Source organism: Brassica oleracea, chromosome C5 (genome assembly GCF_000695525.1).
Source record: "Brassica oleracea var. oleracea cultivar TO1000 chromosome C5, BOL, whole genome shotgun sequence".
Taxonomy (NCBI): domain Eukaryota; kingdom Viridiplantae; phylum Streptophyta; class Magnoliopsida; order Brassicales; family Brassicaceae; genus Brassica; species Brassica oleracea.
The window spans coordinates 5,047,655-5,070,216 of record NC_027752.1 but is presented as its reverse complement, the minus strand read 5'-3'; the positions used below and the strand labels follow the sequence as shown (position 1 = coordinate 5,070,216).

General features: G+C 37.1%; 4 protein-coding genes and 1 non-coding gene across 5 annotated transcripts; 2 read left to right on the top strand and 3 right to left on the bottom strand.

Annotated features, from left to right (window-relative positions):
• Window positions 1-263: 263 nt before the first annotated feature.
• On the bottom strand, window positions 264-5,280 carry LOC106293285 (putative phospholipid-transporting ATPase 11). Its single transcript, XM_013728940.1, has 10 exons — window positions 4,331-5,280; window positions 2,774-3,660; window positions 2,592-2,702; window positions 2,238-2,514; window positions 2,063-2,151; window positions 1,874-1,982; window positions 1,565-1,783; window positions 1,276-1,500; window positions 1,013-1,204; window positions 264-948 (listed from the first exon to the last, which is right to left on the bottom strand). Exons 1-10 carry the CDS (start codon window positions 5,177-5,179, stop codon window positions 283-285), a joined length of 3,624 nt encoding a protein of 1,207 aa, XP_013584394.1. The 5' UTR covers window positions 5,180-5,280; the 3' UTR covers window positions 264-282.
• Window positions 5,281-10,132: 4,852 nt separating this feature from the next.
• LOC106294926 (protein CROWDED NUCLEI 2) lies at window positions 10,133-14,821 on the top strand. The gene is made up of 8 exons (XM_013730637.1): window positions 10,133-10,444; window positions 10,580-10,789; window positions 10,933-11,186; window positions 11,265-11,535; window positions 11,618-11,701; window positions 11,928-13,822; window positions 14,029-14,206; window positions 14,354-14,821. Exons 1-8 carry the CDS (start codon window positions 10,133-10,135, stop codon window positions 14,630-14,632), a joined length of 3,483 nt encoding a protein of 1,160 aa, XP_013586091.1. The 3' UTR covers window positions 14,633-14,821.
• Window positions 14,822-15,144: 323 nt separating this feature from the next.
• Window positions 15,145-17,155, top strand: LOC106344069 (piriformospora indica-insensitive protein 2). Its single transcript, XM_013783448.1, has 2 exons — window positions 15,145-15,510; window positions 15,970-17,155. Exons 1-2 carry the CDS (start codon window positions 15,298-15,300, stop codon window positions 17,017-17,019), a joined length of 1,263 nt encoding a protein of 420 aa, XP_013638902.1. The 5' UTR covers window positions 15,145-15,297; the 3' UTR covers window positions 17,020-17,155.
• Window positions 17,156-17,229: 74 nt separating this feature from the next.
• On the bottom strand, window positions 17,230-17,303 carry TRNAI-AAU. The gene has a single exon. It is a non-coding gene; the product is annotated as a tRNA-Ile (tRNA).
• A 3,692-nt stretch (window positions 17,304-20,995) lies between these two features.
• Window positions 20,996-21,655, bottom strand: LOC106344070. The gene has a single exon (XM_013783449.1). It carries the CDS (start codon window positions 21,553-21,555, stop codon window positions 21,412-21,414), a length of 144 nt encoding a protein of 47 aa, XP_013638903.1. The 5' UTR covers window positions 21,556-21,655; the 3' UTR covers window positions 20,996-21,411.
• Window positions 21,656-22,562: the final 907 nt, after the last annotated feature.

Here is a 22,562-nt window from a genome sequence, read left to right as displayed (position 1 = left end):
GATATTTAATAAATTTTGGGTCAGGTTCGTTACTACTCTTTTGGATCGGGTTCGGTTCGGTTCTTCGGATTTGGTTTTTTTGTCCGGCCTTAAGTAAACCAAAAAAAGCCTGGTGAAAAACCAAATTGTTTGGTTACTTTGAATCAGACAAAAAGAAATCTATACACTAAAAATGTTACATACACAATATAAATGTAATTCATCTCAGGAGTATATAAACCTAGCTTTCACCAAGTTGTACCTTTATGTACAAAGTATATAGTCACAAACACTGAGACATATCTATTTCTCTTCTCTTGAGATAGCTATGGTGTTCTTATTGAGCTGATCGTGAAACCTACCGGAACGTCGTACACTAGCAGCTCTTCTCGCAGTGGAACCAACCGTCGTCGTCTTAATTGATCTTTGCCTAACCATTTCCACAAACTCAGGATCATTAGACTGACCCTCGTGCCGTATCCACTGAATCATTTGATGGTAACCAGGGAAGTATCTCATCTGAACCGATTTGAAGACAAAGTAAGGGACCAAAGCGAAGATCATCACAAGGAGAGTGGTAAGCCAGTAAGAAGGAGCTGGAGCTAAGGCTTCGAGGAAGACTTTGTAAGCATCTGTGGAGAAGGTGGGAGTGATAGCTCCATAGATCATGAGGAAGATGTACCATAAAGCAACTGAACCCCATATTACTATGTGTTGGACCCAAGTGAAGTAGCTAATGGCTAAAACCATTTGGAGATTGACCACCCATACTACGCAAGTGTACATTGTCCCTCCGAGGATATCCCGGCCGGCGGTTTTGCCGTTAGGGTTGTAGAGTTGGTGTTCTTGGGATTGCTTGCAGATGAAGAAAATAGCGAGAGCCGAGATTAGTCCATTGAACATCCAGCCAATGATTCTCTTCCAGCTGAAGAGAAGATTCTGAACTCCTTCTTGGTATAGCAATGGGAACTAAATAAAGAAAACAAAATTTAATCGCTCAATTTAGAGGAATCTAGGTTTTATAAAACCCTACCTTGTAACAGAAGCGAGCTGAGACGTCTTGATCAAAAACACCGAGAGCAATGACGGGAAGCGAAGAGAAGAAGACGTTGAAAAGCGACAGAAACCAGTCGTTATATGCTGGTTGAGCAGAGAAAGATGTGTAGGCTTCGTATAAGAACAAGGTCACACCAAAAGTGATATTCTTGTAGAAGAAGTAACAGATCTGCCCAAAGTGAAAACAAACCCTAGTTAGAGAGATGTATGTATATCTGAAAGAGGGAAAAGAAGCTGTACCATGGATGAGATTCTGCTGTAACACCAGTGACCATGAACGAGCAAGAGACGTTCCAAGTATCTGAACTGAGCAATGGCTAAATCGCTAGACATAACCGCTTGCATTCCCTCAACACCGCTTATTCCAACACCAATATCTGCTTCTTGAAGCATTCCAACATCGTTTGCTCCATCTCCAATAGCTAAAGTTGTCTTCCCAGTTCCACTTTTGACCAACCGTGTAACCTAAAAAAAATATTCTATAAATTAAACATAGTAAAACTCAATAAACACATAAAAGAGACATTACCAATGCCTTTTGCTTGGGTGATGATCTGCAGCAAATAACAGAGGCACATCCTGTGGCTAAATCAAGAAACTTCTGCTTGAAATCATCTTCAAGAGCGTACGTTAGCGACTTCCCGTCAATGATCAACGCAAATGCCTCATGAGAGTCTGCGTCGCTTGGTCCTCTTGTGATTAGAGCTTTCCCATCCTCCATTTGCTTCACCACGCTTTCTCTCGACGCCTACATATGTGTTTTTGAGAATCTCATTAAGTAAACTATCGAAAATGAGTCATATAATTGTGTGAAATAACATATCAATAAAATTATTACCTGTTCAATCACATCTTTCTCGCCAGCTTTCTCCAATGCTTTGATATGTGGCGTCTCAAGATTTATGATGATCTGCTTCATCTCTTGTCTAAGTAAACTACATGCAAAACTGAAGAGGTTCCAAAAAGAATGTTAGTAACTGTGAAACAAGAACAATGTTTAGATTCAAACATAATAAAAGATTCTTACCCAATATTGATTGCTGTTTCCATCTTGTCTCCGGTTAGAACCCAAATCTTTATCCCTGCTTGAGCAAGCTTGTCTATACAATCTGGAACCTAAAAAAAAAAAACACAATCAATATTAAACACATTATAAAAAGAAAAATCTATTAAGAAACTGTAGTCTTGAAAAGATGCTTTACCCCATTTTGAAGTTTGTCCTCAACAGCAGTAGCACCAAGTAGAATCAAATCGCGTTCCATCTGATCAGTGATCTCATCTATTAAGCTCTCACGATCCTCAGTCACCGAGCTCTTAGCTTCATTGAAGTTCTTGCTGAATTTTACATACTCATCCTCATCAACCTCGCGGTAAGCAAGTATCAATGTCCTTAGCCCTGCATCTGCGTATTCATCAACATGCTCTCGTGTTTTCTCCTCGAACGTACGCCCGTTCTTGGCAAGTCTTTCAAACATTACACTGCACACATAAAACAAGATTCCACAGATTCAACAATAAAGCTTCTAAATGTAAAGTCTCTCTAGATTTTAACTTACTTGTCAGCTCCTTTAGATAGTAACAGAAGCTTTCCATCTTCATCACGCACGATCACAGACATTCTCTTCCTCGCGCTGTTGAATTCAAGAACGTTTAGTAACCGATATACCCTGTAACAAAACAGAGGAATGTTAGTTTCCTTGACCTCCAAGAAACCGCAACGATAATCAAAAGAACAAACCTTTCTACTTTCTTTCCTGTTTCAAGATCCAATTCACGGATTGATATCCCGTTTTGCGTGCGGCTAAAGAACTCGAACCCGATTTCTCTAGCGGCGACAACAAAGGCAGCTTCGTCAGGAGACTCAGCCTCGTAAGAGACAATCCCAGTGGCTTCATCTGTTTCGGGTATAGCGGTGTGACAAACAGCTAACAGTCTAAAAAACTTCTGCAAAACCGATGCTTCTCGTTGCTTAACCCAGTTCCCTCTCATAACCCTCTCGTCCTGGAAGTTAAACCCTTTGATCTTAGGACCAGAACGGTCGGCTAAAACGTTCAAATCATCAACCAAAGCCGAAACGCCGCTTCTCATAGCCATAGATCTTTCAACTTCGGTCACACCTCGTCCGTAACCTGTTCCAGCTATAGAACACTTGATAAACTCCATGGAGTTGCAAGTCAGTGTTCCCGTTTTATCCGACAGAACCGTGTCGACCATCCCAAGCTCTTCGTTGAGATTCGATGTTCTAGCGTGCGCGGGTTTATCAGTCTCCTCGTAGTACATAAGAATGTCGTTGTTGATGAAAATGCTCTGAAGAACTTTAACGATTTCGATAGAGACGTAGAGAGAGATGGGGATGAAGTAGCTGTAAAGCATAACCGCGGTGAGGAAATGGTAGATCGCAGCCATTGGAGCTCTCTCTGGATCGAAGAAGATCTCTGCTTCGTCTGGTTTCAAGTACCATCTCTCTGTTTTTCCTCCTCTGTCCTCTCTTGTCACAATTCCAAAGATGATGGATCCGATGAAAGACATCAGAAACACTACGCCGAACATCATGTAGATGATCTTGTCCATTTTCCTCTCGATTCTGCTTCTCTTTGATGGAGGGTCAGTTGAGTTTTGAATCACCTGTTATCAAAGAAACTTCAAAATGAGACTTGCGATGCAAGGTTTATGTGGATGCTGTTAAAGTTTGTACTAGGAATTTATCCGGAACCAAGAACTGAATAGTACATAACCGAATTTCATAAATATCGGGATGGATCTGCAACCGAAAATCGAAACCGAATCGAAAATCAAATGGGTCTCCGATTTTTTAAAATACAGATTATATATCTTAAAATATCAATTATGTTTAGTTTTAAAATAACAAAATATTTTAACACTACTATTTATAAACCGAATTACCCAAAGATCCGAAGTACCCAAATATATTTTTATCCAAAATATTCATAATTATTCTAATTGTTCTACATTTTTATCTGAACAAATACATTTTTATCTGAACAATCCGAATTACCTGCTTCTTAACTTGAAAAACCTCCGTGTAGCCTTATTGTATCTTCCATCGATGGATTTGAACTCTTTTAAGTTTCAATGAAAGTGATTCGATCAAAAAAAACTTGAAAACCCCCGAATTATTCAATGTTCTTATCCATATTATGTGAAATTATCTGAAAAATCAGAACCGAACCTGAACCGGATTGGACTCAATTCTTCTTTTTTTTTAATAACCGAATGTTTCCTAAATCTATAACCGTACCGAAACCAAAGAGATCCAGAACGCCCAAATTTGTACCTTTGTGTCGTGTCCGGTGAAGACAACAGCTCCATAAACATACTCTGTGTTCCTAAGCTTCGAGTCTCGAAGAAGAAGCTGTTGAACCGACAAGGGAAGCCTCTGTTCTTCCAAATGTAACGTTCCGACAAAGGTATAAAGATCCGCATTGGGATCTTCGCATCTCACGACGGCTTTAAACTCTTTAAAATCGGAATCTTCGTGTAAGCGCGAAGAAGTCGCCTCTAAGCCCTGTTTCACTTTCAGATTCGTTTCACCGTCGAGATTCATCGTCTCCACGTAGCAAACCGAGTCTTCGTAGCTCGACGACAGAAGCAAAAGATCCGCCGGAAAAAACTCGTCCTTTTCGACTCTCACTATATCTCCGACTCTAAGCTCCCTCCACTCCTCTTCCCGGAACATCCCGTCGTCTCCGCCGTGAACCTTCACTTTCCTGTTGTTCACTTCTATGTCCTGTCGCTTTCTCCCCCAGTCCTCGATCCCTTCTTTGACCATGCTCGCGGCGATGACTAAGCCGAGAGGTAAGAGAGCGCTAACGGCGCCGTAAGGAGAGAGCGGAGTCAACGACAAGATTCCGGTGACGAGGAAGTAGAAGTTGGCGACGCGGCGGAACTGCTCGAAGAGAGTCTTGGGTACGAAGGAAGCGGGTGTGTATTTCGTTGACCGGACGTAGTTTCCGGCGTAGCTACGACGTTCGGCGGCGGGAGAGTTGGGTTCGTTGCAGTAGACAACTCGAGAGAAGCCTGGTCCTCCGATCTGTGAGTGATCTTCTTGGAATGTAGATTTGCGACATGTGAAGGCGTAGATGTTGTTTAGGTGTAGTCTTCTCCTTATCCGACCTCCCGCCATTGTCTCTCTGTCTGAAAATATCTGTAAAAGGGATGTTGTGAGAAAAGAATGAAAGAATGAAGATTTAGAACTATAGGATAAAGAATCTGTGAGAGAGACAATGTCGAATTGTTATGAGTGTTTCTTCGTTTTTTAATTTTTTTTTTTTAACTTCGACGACGACTTTCAACGTATCATTTTTTTTTTTGCGGAGTGGTTCGGTTCTTTATTTTCTTTGCTATAGAATGAAGAAGAAGCCAGAAATCGCTGAATAACTGGTTTCTGTTGATTTCAATGAAAAAAAACATGTATGTGGGGGGAAATTAAAAGTACTAGATGTTAGAGATATTATTGTGATCTCCGTATATTCAGCTTCCATTACAATCTCTCTGTATTAGGAAGTTACTGCTATTTGTTGCAGCTACAGCTATTGTATATAAGATATAATGTATTGTACTGATTCCTTACTAGATCCGTGGTTTGTCTATGTTCTAGAATAATTAAATAATATATGATGCCAGACATGATTTAAGAAAGAAAAGAAGAAGTGTTAATAATACAGGAACAAATGTGGATGGAGCCGTAGAGGAAATCGTGAATGGTTTACTTGTTTAGCAGCTTTGAAAAGTTCTTGGAAAAAGGAAAAGTAATTATGTATTGGACTAGTGATTAGTAAACGAATGATGTGTTTAATTGACTTTTTCTCTAATGTAAGGACTAGTATATGTTTATCAGACTAAATAATTAATTTCCAGTTTTCGATCCCTGGGTCAGAGGATTATGATCTGTTTTCGATTTTCTGATTAATCTATCTTCTCGTACTCTTTGCAACACATGTGAAATTTCATTTCCACCTCATTAGTCTATTGCCAGTTCCGTAATGCGGACTAGTTAAATTGAGATTTTTTTTTTTTTTTATGACCATGGTATCCGAACGCGGGATCCGACTAGCACCTAAAGACCGTCCAGGTAAATCTGAGCCACTAAGGGCTCGCCGGAGCCCGCCGAAGGCATCCAGGGGAGCTGGGTATCCTCATGTAATAAGCCCAGTGGCCACGCGCAGTTGAAAGTGTCCGTATTAGGCTCAAAAGTCCCTCAAGAGCAACATCCGCCAGAGTTGGCCCTCGAACCCCAGACCTCCCAAAAGAAGAATAAGGGAGCGAGATTGTTCAACCACCACTAGACCACTAACGCGTGGTTAATTGAGAAATATTATAGTTTGGCAACAAAAGTGAATAGATCGTATGTTATTTAGCTCCATTGCCCAACTTGAGCTCCACGACAAACATAATTAGGTTATTTTGCATACTAGCTGGTGACAATTTACAAAAAAAAAAAAACACACACAAATTATACACAACCAGTTAATATTTATATATATATATATATTACAAATAATTAATTATAATATTTCTTTTTGTCAGGACATTTTTTGGAAATTATCAAAGTAATATTAAACTATTTATTTTCAAAGTAATATTAAACTTAATTGAAATTATCACAATATTTTCGCTAAATAGTTTGGGATTGTGGATGGGCTTTATTTATTTTCTGTTGTAAAAAAAACAAAAGAAATATTAATGAAAACCCTTTCTCAAAAAAAAAAAATTATCAAAGTATATGATAAGTTTAAAATGATCCAATTAGACTAAAACAGCAAAGCACGAACAAAAATGAAACATTCTGATAATCAAATGGGGTCTAAGCTTTATAACTCGCTTTCAAATTTTATACATGTTAATACACAGAAGACTAGTGAACCATGTCAATATGAGTTAATGTTTTTTTTTCTTCATGTTATAACTTCCTATAAAAGCGCTTCTGATATTCAATTAAGTTATAAACTTTTAATAGTGTGGTTACTGCTTATTACACCCTATCTTACGGTACACGTCTAGAAAGAAAAAGAAAATTTCACTTTCTCATTAGCAGTCAAGAAGTCCTTACGTAACTAAATGGGAAAATTGGAAATATGGAATAAAAAGACAAGTAGATTGTCTCTTTGCCATAATATGAATTATAAGTTGTCCTAATGCCATAATGTTTTCTGTAAACCCAATTAAACCCCTAATCTAATCTTTTAAACGTTTTTGTTAATTTAATTATGTTAATAAAATATTATTATTATTTTTAATTAATTTAATTATTAAAAAAATATATATACAAAAGGGAAAAAATCGACTAAAATTTCCCCCAAGCTCGATGAACCCTAATTGCTGTCTCCTCCTTTGGCGATAGAGAGAAAGGACGATTTGAAGGGGATCTCGCCGTCGCCGGTGTCGTTTTGGCCGGTAATACTCCGCCGGTGTTCTTCTTCTTCTTAATCGAAGTCTCAGAGACCTCGTCTCACTTGGCGACTCGTTCTCAATTAAGTCGCCGAAGACCGCTGAAGCTCGTACCTCGCCGATAACTGAACTCGTGCCTCACCGCTCCGCTCTCACTCTCTCAGCCATAGTTTCAAGCAAACCAATCGATTCTCCTCAGGTTTGTTTATGAATTTTTTGCATGTCTTTGTATCTCTTACTTGAGCTTGTTTAAGATCGATTTTGAATGTCATAAGTTTCGATTCTTTTTTCTGTGAATTATTATTTAGGCTTCAATCTTATCAAAATTTCCTACTTTTTTGAGCTTTGGTTAATTTGTTTTTGTAGCAACCGATCTCTAGTAACTCTTGTTTTATCTTGTGAATTATATTATGATGCATGCGTTTATAAATATTGACTGTAGTGATTGTGTTTCTTGCATTGTTTATAGGTATGACGATTGATCAGTTGCCTAAATGCTTATTCAAAGAGGGAACTGAAACACAAGTTGAGAAGGTCAACAACAGTTGTCGAACTTCCATACTTGCGAAGGTGGCGAAGTACTGTCCAGACGAGTACAAAGAAGTGTCGGAGGATCCGCTATTTGCTCAGATTGTGGCCATTCATGTACACAAGCTTCAGTTTTCGGCAAGAGCGATCCACACCTTCGTTTGCAAGCAGCTTCTGTCCGCAAAGCGTTATGAGTTGTGGTTCCATTATGCTAGGAGGCCTCTCAGATTTTCAATGCAAGAATTCTATGCCATCACAGGTTTGAAATACAATGACGAGCCCCTCAGCTCGAACACTCCATTTGCAAGGGTTGTATTTGCATCGGATGTACCAAAGGTTTCTGTCAGATTTCACAACTTTGTAATCGAAATTATGCGTCATTGCCGACATTTCCATAGTTGCTTTCAACATGGTTTTGTTTTGAAACGTTTCACCCCTCTTCACAACATCCACCATAGAAAACCGAACACTTTTTCCATTATCGTCTTCTTTTGCTTTAATGGCGAGAACATCATCTTCTTTATTGGCGTTTGAGTTGGAATTATCTTCAACATCCTTGCTTGATTCAGATGAACGAACACTGTCATCTCGAGGTGGAAACGAGGAAGGTTCACCTTGTTCTCTGATAGGCGAGCTAGATTTCTCATTATCAACCCCAATGTTGCTGTTGTTTCCACTGATAGGTGAAGTAGACACACACAAGCTTGTAGAAGTTTTTCCACGTACATAAGTAAGAAAATTTTTGACTTGCCGATCACTCTCAATGATAACTGGGGGACAGTCTATTGAACCGATTAACTCCATAGGTAAGTAGCTTAACTCAAGCTCGACAAGGTTTTGGTCAATTCCAAAATCTTCTAAAACCATACGCCTTAGGTCTTCAAAGGAACTTGTCAATTCCATGTACAATACTCTACCTCGTTTGTTCTTATCAACCGCAAATCCCCATCCTTTAAGGGGATCAAATTTCCACAACCCACAAGAAGCATAGATATGCATCTTCTTCAACAAGAAATTCAAAATTTTTGGATGAAAAATATCAAAATCCTCTCACCAAGAAGAAGACCACGATTTTTTAAAAAAAAATTTACTTGGAATACACGAAATTTAAGGAAAATAGATTTAGAAGATATTCTCTTACCAGATTATGGAGATATTTAAGGAAAATATACAATTCGAAATTCGTAGAACGTACATTACGTTGTCCGAAGAATAAAGGAATGTGGTAGATTATGGAATAATATTATGGCAGACTCGTGAAACATGGCAGATTTTGTGATTTGGCCTCTGTAGTTATATTAGGAAATAATAGTTAATCAAATCTACCGTAGTTCAGAAATAAAAGTTATGGTAGTCGTTTACTTCTACCATGTCTACCGAAGTTCAGAAATAAAAGAAAGAGTAGTCGTTCAATTCTATCATGCTAGAATTATAACAAATGGTCGATTTAAAGTTCTGGTGTTTGCAGATATTTATGTAGTTAACCGAATATGCAATCTACATCCTCGTAGACACTAGATTATGTTTTCTGCCATCGGTAGACCAAAATATGAAATTGTGTTCCACAATTATTTAGTCAACCAAAGTATTTTTCATATGTTTGTCTCTTGTTTATATACATTTTGTATATTTTTCCATATTTTTAGGATTCTTAAAATAATTGATATGATTTTTCAAAGTTCATCAGGGGTACCTAAGTCCAAATCTGACCAAAAAGAGATTTATAACAAAGGGACAATGTAATTGTTTTTCTATTCCGTTTTGGCAATTTTTTCTAACTAAATTTACTTCTCTCAAAACACTTTAAACATCATCGTTAATTACTTTTCCAAACATTTCTTTTAAAAAAGGCTGGTCAGGCTAAATTACAAACATTGGGCTTTAGGTTACGTTTATGGGCCCAAAACAGGCTTCTCATATTAGTCTCTTAATCCGCTATGTAATCATCTTAAACCGTCTCGGTTAATTAATCCGCCTTCTTCGTGGAATTAATTTACCTTTTTACCCCTCCACCAACCATGATTTCGATTTGTTTAATCAGGGAGGAACTTGAAATTTCATAAAGCCGTTGTATTCTTAGAGAGAGAAAGGAAGAGAGAGAGAGAGAGAGATTGTGAAATTAGGGTTCCCAAAAAACATTTGTGGATCCTCTTCGGAAACTATGTTCACGCCGCAAAGAAAACAGTGGATGTCTCCGGCGATGACGCCGAGAAGCGAGACGCGTGTTACTAACCCTAGAAACGCCGATAGAAAGGGGAAGGCGATTGCGTTCAGCGAGGACCCGGTGAATTCGACTCTTCCGCCGCCTCCGATTGGAACTCTGACCGGAGAAGGCTTTTCCAGAGGTGAGGCTGATGATATGGATATGGGCGATTGGAGGAGGTTTAGGGAAGTGGGTTTGTTGGATGAGGCATCAATGGAGAGGAAAGATCGAGAAGCGCTTCTTGAAAAGATCTCCACACTCGAAAAGGAGGTACCTTTATGAAAAAATGAGTGTGTTTACCTTATGGGTCTTGTTGCTTTGAAGCATTCATGTGTTAAGAACTGAGTGTGTTGACTCTTTTTCTCCCACTTTTGCCAATGCGAATCTACTGGTTTTACTGTGCAGTTATATGGCTACCAGCACAACATGGGACTTCTTCTCATGGAGAATAAGGAGTGGGCTTCGAAGCACGAGCAACTAAATCAGGCATTACAAGAAGCTCAAGAAATCCTTAAAAGAGAGCAGTCATCACATCTGTACGCATTGACGACTGTGGAACAACGAGAAGAGAACTTGAGAAAAGCCTTGGGTTTGGAAAAGCAATGTGTTGAAGAGGTAACAGTTAGCTTTAACGTGATGGATATCTGGATGCATTGATTGTTTGGGACAATAAATCATACTTCTGTTAGATACTTAGATGTCTTACTTTTTGTTCTGAATTTTCTTAGAGATATAATTTTATTTTACCTTTTTGGCAGCTTGAAAAGGCTCTTCGTGAAATGCAAGAAGAGACTAACAAGACAAGGCTCGCTTCTGAAGCTAAACTAGCTGAAGCAAATGCTCTGGTTGCTAGTGTTACCGGGAGATCTTCTGATGTGGAAAGTAAGATTTATTCTGCTGAAAGCAAACTCGCAGAGGCAACTAGGAAGAGCTCTGAGCTGGAAATGAGATTGAAGGAAGTGGAGACTCGTGAGAGGGTCCTGCAACAAGAGCGGCTTTCATTTGCTAAAGAGTAAACATAGATTTTCGTTATACGACTGTAAAAGTCAAATATTTTTGTTAGTCTAACTTGTATATTATTCCAACACAGGCGAGAATCATATGAAGAGACTTTCCATAAGCAAAGAGACTACCTTCATGAATGGGAGAAAAAGCTTCAAGAAAAAGAAGAATCGATGCCTGAACAGAAGAGAAGCCTGAATCATAGAGAGGAAAAGGTTAAAGAAAAAGAAAAGAACTTGAAGTTGAAAGCAAAAGAACGTGAAGAACGAGAGAGAAAGATTGCTTTGTCAATGTCAAAGTGTAAGGAAACTGAAGAGGATTTGAGTAAGCGATTGCAAGAATTGACTGCAAAAGAGAAAGTGAGTTTATAACTTACAGAACATTGGACTTTTAGACCCTTGTTTTTTTCTCATATGATTTTGTTGTGATGGATTTACCCAGGAATCTTGCACACTCCAGAGCATGCTAATGGCAAAGGAGAGGGAGTTGCGAGCACTTGAAGAGAAGCTTATTGCTAGAGAAGGGGTAAGTTTTAAGGACATGGTTGTGCAAAAACAGTTGCTCTATGGTTAGACAATAGAATCTCACTAACTCCTACTACTATAATTTTTACTGGGTGCCAATTAATTTAACAGCCATAACATTTTGGGGTTGGTTGGTAGTCTTTCTGTACATAGACAGATATATGCGTGCTGCACCTTAGATTATTCTGATTTTTGTAATTAAAGCTTTACATTGATTTTTTAAACAGACAGAAATTCAGAAGCTCATTGATGATCAGAAGGCAGAATTAGCTGATAAGGTGCTGGCATTTGAACAAGAATGTGAAGAGAGAAGAAAATCTCTGGACAAGGAACTCCAAAGAAAAACGGAAGAAGTTGAACGACAGAGAGTTGAAATTGATCATGGCGAGGAGAAGCTGCAGAAAAGAAATCAAGCTCTGAATAAGAAGTTTGGGCGAGTGACTGAAAAAGAAATGGACCTTGAAGCAAAGTCTAAAGCTATTAGAGAAAAAGAAAAAGCCATACAAGCTGAGGAGAAAAGGTTAAGTTTGGAAAAGCAACAATTACTTTCTGATAAGGAGAGCCTCATGGATTTACAACAAGAGATTGAAAACATCCGGTCTGAGATGATGAAGAAGGAGGATGCGATCCGGGAAGAACTCAAAAGTCTTGAAATCAAGAAAGAAGAGAGAGAAGAATACCAGAGACTGCAATCTGAACTCAAGTCCCAGATAGAGAAATCAAGACTCCACGAGGAGTTTCTTTCTAAGGAAGTTGAAAATCTGAAGCAAGAGAAAGAGAGATTTGAAAAGGAGTGGGAAATATTGGATGAGAAGCAAGCCGAATACAATAAAGAGCGAATGAGAATTTCTGAAGAAAAAGCAAAGTTTGAGAGGTTTCAAATGCTGGAAGGAGAAAGATTGAAGAAAGAAGAGAGTGCTTTCAGGGTTCAGATAAAGCAGGAACTGGACGATATTAGACTGCAAAGAGAATCGTTTGAAGCCAATATGGAACACGAACGTTCAGCATTACATGAAAAGGCCAAACTTGAGCATTCTAAGGCGCTTGACGATCTAGAAACGATGAGAAGGAATCTTGAAATTGAACAACAAAAGAGAAAAGAAGAAGACGAGAAAGCTCTACAAGACAGACTGTCTCAGTTTGAGGATAAAAGAATGAAAGAGCTTAGTGATATCAATCACCGTAAGCAGGCTTTGAACAGGGAGATGGAAGAAATGATGTCGAAAAGGGGTGCTCTCCAAAAGGAAAGTGAAGAAATTGCCAAACACAAGGAGAAACTCAAAGAGCAGCAAGCAGAGATGCATAATGACATTAGTGAACTTAGTACACTCAGCATCAACCTCAAGAAGCGTAGAGAAGAGTTTGCACGTGAAAGAGGTCGGTTTCTGGCATTTGTTCAAAAGCTCAAGGATTGTGGGAGTTGTGGGCAGCTGGCGAATGAGTTTGTACTCTCTGATCTCCAACTACCATATAACGAAGAAGAAGCTATTCTGCCACCTAATGTAGTTTTGAGTGACCTTCCAGAAAGTTCTGATGCGTCTGACTCCTGTAATATCAAGAAATCTCTAGACAGAGATGCCTCAGGAAGTGGTGGATCTAGAAGGCCCAACATGTCGATACTGCAGAAGTGCACTTCAATACTTTTCTCACCAAGTAAAAGAGCTGAGCATGATATGGACACAGGCAAGCCTGAGCAGCGTCCGTCCTCCTCACTGGCCGTTAATAAGGAAACAAAAGGTGAAAAACCACTGCCAGTTAGCACAATTCCGGACGAGGATGAGGAATATACAGACAGTCGAGTACAAGAAACTTCTGAATGTTCTCAGTTTTCAGAGCTTCAGAGTGCCAGGCGTGGACGTGGACGTGGCAGACCTAGAAAACCCAAGCCTTCTACGAATCCTACTAGTTCGGCCAATCATGCCAGCCCTGGAGACTCATCAAAAGGTGAAGCGAGTGGTCACGTTTCTGGTACTAGCGAGAAGACAACAGGCAGAGGTGGAAGGAAAAGACAGCATACTGAGGATACTGCTGCTGGTGACGGACGTCGTAAGAGACAGCAGACTGTTGCTGTCTTGCCGCAGACCCCTGGCCAAAAACGCTACAATCTGAGGCGGAACAAAGCGTAAGTTTCTTAATCCTGTGACTGTGTGTTTATAGGCCTTAATATGGCTTCACGTGATTTGTTAAAAGAGTAAGGGGTCCCTGTGTTAGTGTAGTCTCGCTTCGTAAGAAATACAGTTTATAATTTGTGTAATAGTCTTATATTCCCTATCATTGTTGTGTCTTAAATCTTCTACTCTGATGTCCTAAAATCTTATGGGTGTGCAGCGTAGACCAAGTTCCAGCAGATGTTAAAGATAATGCAGCTGGTGGTGAAGATGATGCAGACATTGCTGCCTCTGCGCCATCAAAGGACAATGTCGAAGGAACTAGCGAATCGGTGGTGGAACCTCTTCCAGCTAGAAGATTAGAAAGTTCAGAAGTTAGGGTTGAGAGAGTTGTAACTGTAAGAGAAACTTCCTCTCCCTCTTCTTTGTGGATTCCTGTTTTAAAGTTCTACAACTCTTTACTGAATAAAACCCTGCTCATAAATAAAGTTCATCGCAAGACAAAACAAGCATACATGCTAATAAGGTGATCCGTTCTATGGCAGGTGGAAACAACTACTGCTACTGCTAATACCAAAGTGGGTGTTTCGGTTGCAAATACAGAAGTAGCACCTAACATCGCTATGAGCCCCTCTGTTGAAGATGATCAGACGCAGAGAACAGTCAATGAGGATAAGAATGAAGAATATGAGGATGGAAATGATGAAGAAGATTACGAGGAACAAGAAGATGATGACGATGGTGATGATGATGATGATGATGGATCACCAAGACCTGGTGAAGGATCCATAAGAAAGAAGCTGTGGACTTTTCTCACCACATAATCATCTCACGTGGGATGATCCAAGAGATGTTACTTTCACATTTATTATGTAGAACCATTATAGCTTCTTTGTATCCAAAGACACCCTTTTGATGGAAGATGAAGTTAGGGAATTAGAAGCTAGAGACATGTGTTTAATGATAATGTACTTTCGAATTGACAGAACCTAAAGCACCAGGCTCCAGAAGGATATTATTGATTACAACAAATAAATGTCAAAGGATGATTTTCAGAAAAAGCAGAAACATTAAAGAAAAATCTTTGTCAACATTAGAGACACCATTAAATGCAATTACGCTTTGATATGTGTGCTTCTCTGCATGCTCGACTACACATACACAAACATTGTATATATGATAAATGTATTGGGATTCTATATGTGCATATATGTATGGTTATGGGAACAGATGAAAGCTTTTACTTTACGTAACAAAAGTGGAACATGTAACCAAAAATGTCTATAGAATTCTCCTCTTTTACTTTTTAACCATTTGAATTGTGATGAGAAAAAAAGCTAAATTTGATTCCCAACGACCTCTCGCTCTCTTCTCAATAAATAATAACAAGAACCAACCCAAAAAACTCAAATTGAAAAAAAGACAAAACACATCACACGCTTTGTTTTCACCTGTTATTCTCTGTTCTTGTGCTCTCTTAGAGAGAGCAATGATGTGGCGAATGTTTTGCTCTCTTCTCTTACTATCTCTACTTGTTAGGTGTACCGGTGATGAATCTTTGCCTGAAGTAACCTATTCTGAAGAAGCTCCAATGGATAAAAGAGAACGAGAAGCTTTGTACTCTGCGATTCAAGGATTTGTAGGTGATTCTTGGAATGGCTCTGATCTCTATCCTGATCCTTGTGGCTGGACTCCAATTCAGGTTTTTCTTACAACTCTCTGTTTCATTAAAACCTTTTGTGCAGCCATGTTATGTACCCTCAAGTCTTTAGTCTTGTCAGAGAAACATAGATTCTTGAAGATAGTGAAGAGCTTGAGCTTTAGATGTTGTTGAATCAAACTCAAACTCTAAAAAGCTTTGAAATGATGTGTAAAGATTTTTTTGTTGTCTAGCTGTCTCAATAATTCTTCAAAATGCTTTGTTGTCCCCTTTGAAAATTTTCTATAATCGGATAGTGAAGTTTAAAGCTTCAAAGCACCAAAGTGAATCCTATTTTCATATAACATGTTTGTTTGGGGTTTCTTAAAATGTTCTTCAATTATATGGGCACATTGGCCCACCAATCATTCCTTTATTTTTTTTTGCAGCGTAAGTTCTCTTCACAATAATCCAAACTTGAAGAATAAAATATATATATACTTTTTTTGTTTTGTTTTTCAGGGTGTTTCGTGTGATATGTACAATGACTTGTGGTATGTCACGGATTTGAGTTTAGGGCTTATTCATGAAAACTCGCTTCCTTGCTCCTCAAGTCTTGAGATAAGGCCAGAGTTATTTGAGCTCAAGCACTTAAGATCCCTCTCCTTCTTCAATTGCTTTATCTCTCCCACTGTGATAGCTAAAGAGGGTTGGATAAGTTTTGCAGCTAACTTAGACTCCCTCGAGTTTAGATCCAATCCTGGTCTCATTGGGAACCTTCCTGAAACACTCGGCAACCTCACGAACCTGAAGTCGCTGGTAGTTCTTGAAAATGGGTTCAGTGGAGAACTATCATCAAGTATATGCAACTTAAATAGTCTAAAGAGAATGGTCTTGGCAGGGAACTCGTTCAAGGGGATGATCCCGAACTGCTTCCAAGGCTTAAAGAAGCTTTTGATCATGGACTTGAGCCGCAACTCTTTCTCAGGAACATTGCCTTCGTCTTTTGGAGATTTGACTTCATTGCTCAAACTTGACCTAAGCAATAACTTCTTGGAAGGGAAGCTACCTCAAGAACTTGGGTTGTTGAAGAATCTGACACTATTGGATCTGAGGAAGAACAGATTCTCTGGTGGGCTATCCAACAACATTGAAAGGATGCAATCTCTAACGGAGTTGGTGTTATCAGAAAATCCAATGGGTGAGGAAATGGTTGGAACAAAGTGGGAGAAGATGAGAAACCTGGTCATTTTAGATGTTTCCAAAATGGGTTTAGGAGGTGAGATTCCCATTGGTCTAACCAATTTGAAAAGGTTGAGGTTTCTTGGTCTGAACGACAACAATCTTACCGGTTTTGTTCCATCCGAACTTGAAGCTTTGCCTTGTATTGGTTCGTTATACATTAATGGAAACAACCTAAGAGGGGAGCTTAGATTCTCTAGGAAGTTCTATGAGAAGATGGGAAGAAGATTTAAAGCTTGGAAGAATCCAAATCTTTGTCAACCATTTGAGATTGTAATGTCAGAACCTCAAAAGCATTTACTTCCTCTTGGAGTGAAGTCATGCACTTGAAATCAGGAGGAGTGTTTGTGAGCTCATCATCTATCTTTCTTCTAAAATCTTTTGTTTTTAGTATCATGTATCGTCTTCATCTTTTCGTATTGTATTGCTGTAACGGTTATGAAAATATGGCCCATGAATGAATATGTTGACGTTTTAAAAAACGAGTCTTATTGGGCCGATGATGAGGTTAAAGTACCAGAAGTAAAAAACCAAAACAGTTGGCCCATGCAGATTTCGAACCTGCGACCTTCGCGTTATTAGCGCAACGCTCTAACCAACTGAGCTAATGGGCCGTTTTGATACAATGTTGTCTTCCAAAATTATTGACTATATGATTCTGACTCAGAGAGGCCATGTAGCCTGTCGGGAAGTATTTAATAACTAATACTCCCTACGTTCCTGAAAGTAAAATTTTTTAGGATTTTTATTTGTTTTACAAAGATAGATTTTCTATATGTTTAAGGTACTTTTTTATACTTTTAAAAAACATTAAATGAAAATATTTGAATTGATTAAATTTGATTGGTGAAAAGTTACTGGAAAGTGTATAATAAAATAAAAGATAAATTAAATTATAAACATTTATTAAATTTTTAATAAACGTGAAAGTTTTAGAAAATCTTACTTTCATAAATAGAGGTAGTACAATTCTACGGAGCAAAGTACGGGCAATATGCCAGCTTGTAGAGTTAAAGACTTGTCTAAGCACTTTCTAGCTCTCTCCTTGTCTCATAGACAAGACGATCATATATTATATACATACTTTCAGATAGGATAAGCATATGCAATGTTATAAGAAAGAAGAACAGAAAATGGGAAGGCACTTGGAAAGAATCCCAAAATGTTCTAGATTTCGTGGACAAAAGAAAAATAAACAACTAAATTACACGAAATTAATAAGTGGGTTGGCCGGATTCGGAGGAATAGTGTTTGCATAGTTTTTTTCTTTACAGAGAGATAATGTCAACAACAAAAAGTCATAGAAGCTACTCAAGCATAATGAAGAGTCCAAAGACATTATAAATATATAAAAAAAACTAGTTGATTTGTAATTTGAGACATCGTAGGCCAACTCTTGTTCGTTTCTTGGTACACTGAATTTTGTTTAAATCCAAATTGGGATCGGGATTCGGGGGTGCAGGTATTATTATGCACTAATAGTATACAAGCAAATTAGATTGTTCTCCACTAATCATGGACTTTAATTGCATCGAGTAATCGTTTTCCATGACTAGAGAAAGAGTATATATAGAAGTTCTGCCTCGTTGTTGGTTCTTTCCGAAATTTCACTTCATGGAAATGTGTGTTACCATTTGCTAAATCTTTCAAATCTTGTTTATTATTTTGGATAGAAAATCACTAGAAGTATGGTTATTACGTATTATTAATAGCACATTGCCAATAACCATAAATCATAATCAAGAGTAGATGAAACATTTTATCGTTTTTTGGCTTCATTCCGAAAATTGTTTTTTTTTTTGTTTTTGTTTTTACCTGTCTCGTCCTATATACATCAGAAATTGAGTTAACGAACAAACGAAACAATATTTGTTCACGTGTGTAAGTTTTTGGTTATCCACCCTAAAACCAATCGAGAACACAATTAGGAAAGGAACGTTTAGCTTAATAGGGTACTAGCTAAAAGAATGAACTCTGAGTGAGAAGTACAAGATCAAATTAGTTCCAGGAAATAAACAAGTACAAAGGGAAACTATTAGGTTGAAAAGCGAGTGGCTCAATTATTACAACTTTATTTATTAGGGTATACCAAAAAAGTTCGTAGCCCGAGAAGAAGTGAAAGAGACAAGAGAGAAGAGAGCGGTACTGGTGATGGTCACGACGGCGACGATGGTAGGACCGCCGCACGTGGCCTGCCTTACCCATGTCTTCATTTGACTAGTCAACGTACTTCTTATCTAGTTAGTTGGTTCCTTTAGCACATTTGCAAAGGATTTAAACGTTTCTCAAGTTTAATCAGAAAAAATTGGAATATTATCACTCAAGTCATTTTCTTCTATGATGTTAGGGATGTTACGGTGACCTAATTTTATTACCTCTGTTATGATAACTTATGAATCTTTATTTAAATCGGTGATAATATAGACGAGATATGTCTGATAGGGTATGTTTACTCTTGGCGTAATTTTATTTCAAGATCCTAAACGAAATTGGGTGCAACTTCTGTAGTTATTGATCGGATTAGTCCGAGAGTTTTTGTTTCTAAAAAATAACATTCGTCTTTTTTTTTGTTTACGTAATCTCATTAAACCGCTGATTACATATAATACAACAAAATTTATTTTTTTTCTAACAGAATACGATTAGACGTTACAGGGTCTTCCACAGTAACTATTTTAGCACTGAGGAGGATCTCCAAAAAAAACTTTATTTCAAATTTTCCAAAACTCTATATTTTAAGTTTATAGGTGTTCTTTTCTAAAAACAAAACTTCAAACGAAACTTCAAAACTATCTGTATTTTATAATATGAATCTTATATTTGTCATAACTAATTTAAATTCATAAAAAAATTATAAATAACTAGCACATATATAAACATATTACAACAATATTAATTAATAAAATATTCTATTAAAATAAAATAAAAATAACTTAATTAATATTAAACTTCAAACAAAATACCATATTATTCCAAAAAATGATTTTCGTAATGCATTTATGATCTATTAGTGCATTTCGAATTAAAAATGGCTCTTTTCATTTTTACTGTAAAAAGATTACGAGCTAAAAATTGTTGAAATCAGATGATATTGATACTTGTAAATATATTAGATCGGAACAAGAAAGTAAAAGAAAAACATAAAATATTGCTAAAAGACTAATTTCTTTTCGATGATATTAATACTCGTGAATATATTCGATATGAACAATAAAGAATTGTACGAAAAAAGATATCAAAACAACAACAACAATCTTAAGTTACACAAAAAAAATTGGACAATATTTGAAAATTTTGAAGGTTCTGGATCAAACTTAAAAAATCTTTATTGTTAAGTTTCTTTTGTATATTATTGTTGTCTAAATCTAGTTTAAAATATTTTAAATATTATTTTAAGGTTCTATTTAATTTTATGTGTAAAATTTAAAATCTGTAAACAAAAATTAAAATATTTATGATATATAATTTTTTTAAGAATTAAAACAATAAACAAGAAAATATTTATGAATCATAAAGGTGATGTGTGATTCTAGAGACCAAAATGCAAATAAAAATATGAAACTTCAAATTTGAAGTTTTGAGTTTTGAAATTCTTTTTTGAAGAGCAAAAATTTTCATATCTGAAGTTATAGAGTGTCTTTTATAGACGTTGTAATGAAATATTGATAATGTTAGGTTTCATAAGAGGGGCTCAAATAAACTACTGAATATTGTGTCCCTTGGTTTATATATATGGTCGCGCAAATTAAACATATCTCCAATTCTCCATCCCTTTCACTAGGAAAATGTCTTTTGAGTAATTATCAATAATAGTTGAACAAAAAAAAAAGAGAGTAATTATCTATAATTCAACAGATTCCAATCAGCAGAAATCGTAAAAGCATGAGCCAAACCGTATAAGTATCGAACGTGCTGAAAATCGTGGTAGTTCACTAATAACTAAATTAGAAACAGTGTTTCGGGTGTGTCGGAACTCGGAACTAATTAAATTAGTTTACCCATCCCACCCAATTTAGATTAATGTAACCCTTCCCCATGCGTGGGGGCAGCAATAACCAACAATTAACTAAAGAAACTTCAATTGTGATTTTGACAATTTTAAAAAAATATTATTATTGCCGACTTTGAATCATACACCATAGGAACAGAGTTGTTGAGTTGACTAAAATCAAGTATTTGGTTTTAGAGAACTTGTTTATTAGAGAATAATTGCTTTATATGATATCCTTAATTATCATAATTCATCCTGGGAAACATATATGATCAAACTGCATGGTCGAAAGAATATAAAAATAATATTGTGTGGTTTGTAAAAAAAGGGTATGATCATTGAACCTGAGATTTCAAAACCTTAGTTAACCCAACAAGATAATACCAACTATAGAATACGAGGGCTACAATTTTACATAGCCGTAAATCATTTATATTTAGAATGTCATGAACAAAGCCAAAAGCTATTACAAAACTTTGTCAACTCTCTCTACCATGTTGTGAATATTTACAATATTGCCCTTCCTCTCCACTATGTAATTTAAATTTCAACATATCCTCCAAAGAACAAGAATCTGCTAACCAACTGAGAGACCTAACCGAAACAAGCTAATCGTTTAACCGATTCTTCCACAATATAGCATCAAACTAGGATCCGAACCGACCTTGTTAGCCGAGGTTCTTCGGCAGATTCGAACGAAACGACGGGTCTCTCTCTCCAACCAGCAAGAATCAATCGTTCCAACAAAGAAGCATGACAACACATCTTCGAATGATGTAAAGCTTAGCTCTTTGTTCTTTAAGAACAGCTCCAAGTCCCCTACTCGACACCCGTCTCTTTGAACCTCCCATGCTTTGACTTGATCCCAACTTCATCTTCGATATTGATTCAAAGACTTTGGCTAAAATGAAAACAAGTTTTCTTTTCTTAGGGTTTGAGAATGTATATAAATGATGAGGATGCAAATGAAAAACAGACTTTTTATAGAAGAAGAGAGAGGTAGAAATGTGACCCTACACACCTCTCTTTCACTACCCACTTGTGTTATTGCAATTTATTATCATTGAATTTGAATGGTTTATATGGTCACAATTTCACAAAACCCCCAAAACATCTATGCCCTATTTGTCTCTCTTGTTGGTATGTATAAAGGCACACATGCATGACACGTGGCTGATTTTATTTTATTATTGGTTGATTATTTTGCTGGTTTCTGTAAGATGGTTTGTCTCCCTTCACCTATGTATAAGTTATATTGCTTCTAGATTATTACTAGGCCTGGGCATTTTAACCTGGACCCGAAAATCCGAACCGGAACCGACCCAAAAATACCCGACACGGAACCGGACCGAAAATTTACAAGTATCTTTTGGGTCTAAATTTTTTTTACCCGAAAGAACCGAAACCGAAAAGGAACTGACCCGAACAGACCCGACCCGATAAGAACCGATTTGTACCCGACTTAAAAACATGTATATCTAAAACTATGATGTTTTTGTGTTCTATTTTATATATATTATTTTATGATTTAGTTGAAATATCTTTTGTTAACAACATTTGTTATTATTTTTTAACATTTTTAAAGTAATATAAAACTTTAAAATATAAAATTTAGAGTTTTAAAATGTTTTATCTTAATTATTAATAGTTTCATTTAAGTTGTTTTGTAAAATTTTAGATATATAGGACAAATATTCAACTACAGTTGATGGAATTGAGTATATCATGTTCTTTTCAGATCCTAAATACCCGAACCCGATCCGGATCCAATATGGATCCGAAAATTTACGGGTATTTTAATTATAGACCCGAACCGATCCGGACCCGAGAAGAACCGACCCGAACCGAAAATTTCTAAGTACCTATTGGGTCTAAATATTTA